The 6,963-nt window shown below is 44.8% G+C and overlaps 1 protein-coding gene across 2 annotated transcripts; it reads left to right on the top strand.

The window, feature by feature from the left end:
• The first annotated feature begins 2,189 nt into the window (after nt 1-2,189).
• Nucleotides 2,190-5,620, top strand: LOC123410663 (synaptonemal complex protein 1-like). 2 transcript variants are annotated; one of them, XM_045103606.1, is made up of 3 exons: nt 2,190-2,597; nt 3,654-3,758; nt 3,868-5,620. In XM_045103606.1, the coding sequence occupies exons 1-3, from the start codon at nt 2,310-2,312 to the stop codon at nt 5,356-5,358; spliced, it is 1,884 nt and encodes a 627-aa protein (XP_044959541.1). In that variant the 5' UTR covers nt 2,190-2,309; the 3' UTR covers nt 5,359-5,620. The 2 variants fall into 2 exon arrangements, with proteins under 2 accessions (XP_044959541.1, XP_044959540.1); XM_045103605.1 differs by having other exon boundaries at nt 3,633-3,758.
• The last annotated feature ends 1,343 nt before the right edge of the window (nt 5,621-6,963 follow it).

Raw genomic sequence — 6,963 nt, 5'->3', positions numbered from 1 at the left:
ATTTTCTTATAATCGTTCATTGCATTCTACTACTAAGAAATGCCCTTTTAAATTTTTTTATGGTTTCATACCTCGTGCACCTATTGATTTGTTGCCTCTTCCATCTTTGGAGAAGGCCAATTTTGATTCTAAACAACATGCTGAATTGATATTAAAAATGCATGAGGTAACCAAGGAAAACATTGAGCGTATCAATGCTAAATATAAACTTGGTGGAGATAACGGTAGAAAACATGTTGTCTTTGCACCTGAGATCTTGTTTGGTTGCATTTGTGTAAGGATATATTTCCTGATTTGCGCAAGTCAAAGCTAATGTCATGTCTTGATGGTCCTTTTAAGGTATTAGAGAAAATAAATGATAATGCATATAAACTTGAGCTGCCTACAGAGTATAGGGTTAGTTCCACTTTTAACATTTCAGATTTGAAGCCTTATTTGAATGAGGAAGATGAGATTCCGTAAAGGATGACTTCATTTCAAAAAGGGGAAGATGACAAGGACATCAGTACCATTGTTACACCCACAACCCCTCTTGCCATACATACTGGACCAATTACCAGAGGAAATCCTTCTAATGTTCATGAACATATGATGTTCCCTAAATTAGATACTTTTGTTTTACTTATGAATGGAGGACCTATCATGGACAAGAGGAATGACCAATGGAGCGGGATCAAACATGGAGAAGAAGATGCACACGCGGGAAAGAACAATAGAGCTTCTAGTGGTGATTTTTGCACTTTGAAGCCATCATAAGGAGAGGATGAAGGCTTGGACGAAATATACAAGATGTCACTTCATAAATTCGTCCATATGCTATTATAGGTGCCGCGTCATCTTATTTTTGGGCCAAACCCATGTAATTTCAAAATACTACATTATAGGCTATTTTTAGAGTTAGTATGTGTGGGAAAACCGAGTTAGGGTTGTGTTCGAACCCCTTCTCCAAGGGGCCACGAAAATCCCCCTCTATTCCCCCATATATACAACCTTTAGGGTACCGTTTAAATTTGGTTTTGTTTAGATTACAAGTTCGAGATAGCTGCAATTTCGCGTTCTTGGTTTGTGTTCTACGACCACACCAAGACGCCAGAGAACACCACTTTCATCAATAAGGATTTCCTCTTATATTCGCAATATCCAGATTGCAATTTTAGTTTCTTGCTTGTTCTTCGTTTGTGTGCAGGAAATAGACCTTGGTGGTTAGGTTAATTGTGCTCCGGCGTGGTCGAGGGGCGGACCCAGAAATTTTGTGGACTGGGGTCAAATAATCAGAGTGGGGGCACTTATTGTACAAATTTGAACAATTTCAAAAAAATCTTGTAAAATATAAGCAACTTTTACTGAAAATTTCAAAAATTGAGTGGGGGCCTGGGCATCCACTCAGCACTACGTAGGTCCGCCCCTGGAGTGGTCAATAACCTCTCGAAGTTGGTTTAGAGATCGCTAAGGCGCGACGTCCTCACACGTTCGTAGTCGGATCGTCAAAGTCTACTCCATCAAAAACGATAGCCACCATCTCATCCAAAGATAGAGACAACTTCGCCTTTATTAAAGGTGCACATCGACAAGCTCGAAACAACGACCACCACCACCCTTGTCGTCACTTCGCAACACGAGGCCACCACCACGAAGAACAATGCCCTCGTCGCTGCGGCCATGAAGCATGCCCTACTCTACCTAAGGTTTCTTAACCCATGCCAGCACGAGGTCGTCGCTGCCGTCATGGCCGCGAAGCACGGGCTCGACGACCATTCGTCCGCTACGATCGAAGTTGGCGCGCATGTCCACCACCAAGCAACGTCCGGCTTTCCTACCCGCATGTAAGCCTCCTGTTTCTTCACCCATCACGGGGACTGTTCGTTAGCATGAAATGTGTGATGTTTTTTTAAAGATGGCTTGGCCGCGAGCATGAACTCTGGTTGATGGCATGATCTCTACCGCAGACTTTTTTAATTTTAAATTGCTTTCTATGCAGATGAGAATTAAATCGACCGATTGGGATTACGGATCCGACATAATGAGACAACGAACACCTAGCCGATCTAAATGAAAAAGAAAGAGATAAAGTAGGCGTCCTTTGGGTTGGGGCGTTGGATTTGGTCTAAACCGTTGTCATTTTTCTTTCTTTTTTAAAGGAACCGTGGTCCTTTTTCTTCATTGACTGTATGGCCTTTTTTTTTTGTTGATTGCAAGTGTTCGTTGGTAGCTTACCAAGCTAGCTCCCTCTCATTTCCGTCGCCGCCGCCTCCAACGGCTCTCCTCTCCGCCCCCATGTTTACACCACCGCCGGAACCCTAACCCCCACAATGCCGCGCTCTGCCATCTCGCTCCGCGTTCCGAGCCGCCGCCGGTTTCTGAAAACCCCCATCGCCCCCTCATCCGTCAACTACTCATCTGCTGCCAGCGGTCGCCCAGGCGGGCCCTGTACCCCGAAGCTGCGATGGAGCTTCAGGGAGAGCCAGGAGGGCGTCAGCGAGCAGAAGGCGCCGATCGCTTCGTCCGTCAGGCGGCTTGGAGCCGCGGTGTGGCGCCTGCGGCCGTCGGAGGAGGCGCCCGCCGTAGAGCGTCAGGGAAAGTCTCGTGTCGACCTTGAGGTACATAATCCCATCCCTACGACATCTTCTCCAATGAAGAAAATGCTAAACCCTAGATCAATTAGTATTCTCGAATTATCGCTAATGTCGTTGCTAATCTGGCGTTGCGGAGGTGAATCCAGGACACCGATGCCCGCATTAAAGCGCGCTATCTAGTGCACCACCGTACAACCATCCATTCTTGCTCGTGGCGGGCAGCAATTAATGGCCGGCCGTTGAGGCGTCGGGTTCTACCAAATCGAAGCATAGATCCCCACATTTATTGCTGTTAGCTATGCTAGAGATCGTTGGGAGTGACATTAATTGGCTGCCCGTCCATGGGCGCATTTCTTGTGAGCTAATCTTGCAAGGTTCGCATTGATCATTAGTGTATGGATGTACCTTGTCCTTGCAAGGCTCTTCATGCAGGAGTACATCATTTTAGGTGCTTTTAGTGGAGTTGCTATCACCTCACCAGGTGGTCTAGTGTAAAGTACTCTGCGATTGTGATAAAGAGAAAGTTTGGGCTGGGAAGTTTCCTCTCACCATTTTCTCCACTTATGTTGTATGTCGAAGTGAAGGGCTTAATTCCTACAATGCAGTAGAAATTTTCTCACGATCCAGTTAGTTGATTATGTAAATTGCCAACTATATCTAGTTTTTAGCTACCATGTTGCTGCAGTCGATTAAGTGACCAACAAATTCTTCCTTGTCTGTTGGTATTCAGAAATATCTCATCAGTGTGTTGGCTCATGCTGATTTAATTTGGAGGGCGTTATGCGGTCCACTGATATTGTTCGTTCCTGAAAAAGTCTGGCTGATCCCAAGCAGTGCAACTGCCAGGGTTTTTATCGGCACATCTTTATATAACTGCTGTCCTCTTATGCTTTGTGTTTTCTTTGCTGAGAAGTTATGATACGTCTTAGATCTTTTCTTGTTTAGCCATATAACATCTTGCTGCTCTGACCGAATGAAAGTGAACGATGACTTTTCATTAGACTTTGACAATTCGTTGCGCCTGTCCTCACTTCTTGGTCACATTTACTTGTATGGCAGTTTATACCGAGACATCTGCAGGTCCAGCTTCTCAGGAAGCATCATCTTGGTCACAAACATGGTCTGAAGGTTGAGACTTCAAGCCCCAATTCCGTTTTGGAGCAACACAGCGAAGAGCTCCACAAAGTAAAGCTAGAATTTACTTGGTTAAACTCCTGTGGCTTTGTCTCGTGCGCGGCTTGCTCACTGGCACCTAAACTGGTGTACAATTAATTTTGTGGATTTAATTGTGTAGGTTCAACTTCATCTAGCCCCAGCTTTGATGCCAATCACCACCTTGGAGAATGCAACAAAGTGGGAGTCTGAGAGCGTAAAGGGGGATGAATTGGATGGTGCCTATGTGATTGCCAACCAACTTGATCTCATTGAAAAACAGCAAGGGCAAACTCATGCTAATATACTCCACATGGAGCTCCAGCGTGCGCAAGATAGGGTCGACAAGCTAGAAGCTGAGCGGTCGTCAGCTAAGAAGCAGCTTGACCGGTTGTCAGCTAAGAAGCAGCTTGACCGGTTGTTGGAGAAACTGAGGGAGGAGAAAGCAGCCTGGTGGAGGAGAGAACACAAGAAGGCCCAATCCGTACTTGAGGATATGAAGGCAGACCTCGACCATGAGAAGAAGAACCGGAGACAACTAGAGAACATTAACTTGAAGCTTATTGACGAGTTGAAGGAGGTCAAATTGGCAGCCAATAATCTGTTGGAGGAGTATGACAAGGAGAGGAAGATGCGGGAAATGACCGAGGAGGTGTGCAACAAACTGGCGAGGGAGGTCGAGGAACAAAAATCCGATATTGAAGTCTTGGAGCGGAACTTTGTGAAACTGAGGGGGGAGGTGGATGAGGACAGAAAGTTGCTACAGATGGCCGAGGTATGGCGTGAAGAGCGGGTGCAGATGAAACTTGTGGATGCAAGGCTCACTCTTGAAGACAAATATGGTGAGCTATGCAAATTGCAACAGGATGCTGAGGCCTTTGTCGCCTCTTTGGGTTGTGCCAAGGGAGACATCAGCATTCTAGTAGGAGAAGCAGAGAACATTATAAGGGAAATTGGCTTGGTGAGGGACCAGGAGATTCAGTTCAAGTATGAGACGCCTGCAGCATCGGAGGAAATACTAGCCATATTCGAGGAGCTCCTCCCGAGCCATGAGCTCGGACGATGCAAGGCGCAGAGGGCTGATATATGGCTGGAGAATCCAACCAATAGAAACCCTTGCCAAGACAGTGAAATAGAAGATGGGAACAGCTGGGAGACTACAAGCCACCAAGACGTTCAGGGTTCAAGCTTTTCATGGAACGGGAATGGAAGCGAACCTTCAGTCAACAATGTAGTATGTGACGGAATTTCCTGGACAAGTGGAGACGATTCGGAGGAGGTCTGGCAGAATGACATGAGCAATATCAAAGTTGTGGAGCACAAGAAGAAACAGTCGGCAATATCAAAGTTCTGGGGGCATTGCCCTCGGAAAAACCATGGAATCCAGGAGGTGGAGGTGGAGAACTCGTTGAACAGAGGTAATATGTATTATTACTCTGGCGAAGCTGCAAATCGGGGTATGGGACAGAGCTCCCCAAGCATGGAACCATGGAGCTCGCCGGACTCGATGAACTGTGGCTTCAGAGGCTGCATGGAGCTGGTCCAGAGGCACAGCCTGAAGGCAAAGCTTCTAGAAGCCCGGATGGAGAGCCAGAAGATCAAGCTCCGCCGCGTGCTCAACCAGACAACCTGAACCTGCAAACGCATATGCACTTGTCACCTGCAGTTTCATTTAATCTACGCCATGAAATAAGTCCATCTCTTGTAACGTATAGTGTACTACACAGTTAGCCGTACGTAGATTCCTAGGCTCATCTGTAGTGGTTCAAGTGCCACTACATTTGAAACAAATCTGTAGTAACGCGTGGTCATTGATGTGTGATCTAAGAAAAAACTGCGCTGTATCACTAACAACAATGAGTCCTGATATTACTACACGTTTTCTTTTCAGACTACGTATGAGCATAAGGGCCTGATTGGATTGTTACGCACTTTTACACCTGTATTTTTTTTTTGAAAAGGAGGAAACGATCCTCCGGCCTCTGCATCAATCGATGCATGCAGCCATATTATTAAACATCCAAAGTAACAAAATAGTTCAAAGCAATCCTGAAGGCTGAAAATAAAATGGATCTGAAACTAAACAGACTCTTAAGAAAAAACGCACATCCGGCGTAACTAATAGCAGACCACGATGCCTATACACCCAGTCTATTACTAGCACGCCATCCAAACCGGTTGAAGATAACCCATGCGACCATCTCCCACCGGTTGCACCCAGTAGCCATAAGCTCCCTGCTGTCCGCAAGACTGAGTGATGACCACGTACGGATCCAGGACGTTGCTCGGCAAATGACCTGCAAAAAATTGTTGAATTTCTTACCATTAAATATTATGTCGTTTCTGGTATTCCATATAGCCCACAAGAGAGCACAAATCCCTATTCTAATAAATCTGGATAGTTTAACGTCCTGTATAAAAGATACAGACCTCAATATGTCGTTTTCTTTTCCGGTTGGAAATCACATATGGTTTTCTTTTCCGGTTGGAAATCACATATGGCTGATGATATACACCTGCTAAAGTAATATGGGTGTATAAGTTCACACCCATTCCAAGCGGAGCCAGTGTTTCATTACTTTTATAAAACTACCCACCATGAAAGCAACATAAGTAATAACATAGATGTGATATAAGCAAAAAAGGTGATGTGACAGTAAATTAATGAGTAGAGAAAGAAATTGAGTAACATAATTAGTTACTTATATTATGAGTAACATAACACATAGTGAGACAAGATGACTCTATAATTTAATAAATAAAAACCTCTATGTTACCACCTCTATTAACACCCATTGTAGAGATAATAACTTAAACTAATAATATACTCCTTCCATCCCAAAATAAGGGTCTTAAACTTAGTATAAATTTGTATCAGAGCTAGTATAAAGTTGAGACAGTTATTTTAGGACGAAGGAAGTAATAACATATGCATGTTACTACTCTATGTTGCTTCTTATTATGATAGTTTAAAAAGCGCTACAATGCCCGTCATTCTGAAGCAACCCCGCACGAGAAGCTCATTTGGCCGCACCGTTGCCGTTTGGTTAGCCGATGGGGTCCAAAAAAATAGAGGTTTTCCTTTGATTTTGGGTCAATAGGGTATGGACAGGCGGAAACCCTATTTAGGGCCACATGCGCCGGTTACAGGCAAAATTTGCTAACCGGCGCCTGCAGCGCTCTGCAATGGGTCGGTCCATGTAAAGATCCGTCATGAACTTTTTTTAGTCCATGAACT

Source organism: Hordeum vulgare, chromosome 7H (genome assembly GCF_904849725.1).
Source record: "Hordeum vulgare subsp. vulgare chromosome 7H, MorexV3_pseudomolecules_assembly, whole genome shotgun sequence".
Lineage (NCBI taxonomy): Eukaryota > Viridiplantae > Streptophyta > Magnoliopsida > Poales > Poaceae > Hordeum > Hordeum vulgare.
This window is presented reverse-complemented; position numbering and strand designations above follow the sequence as displayed.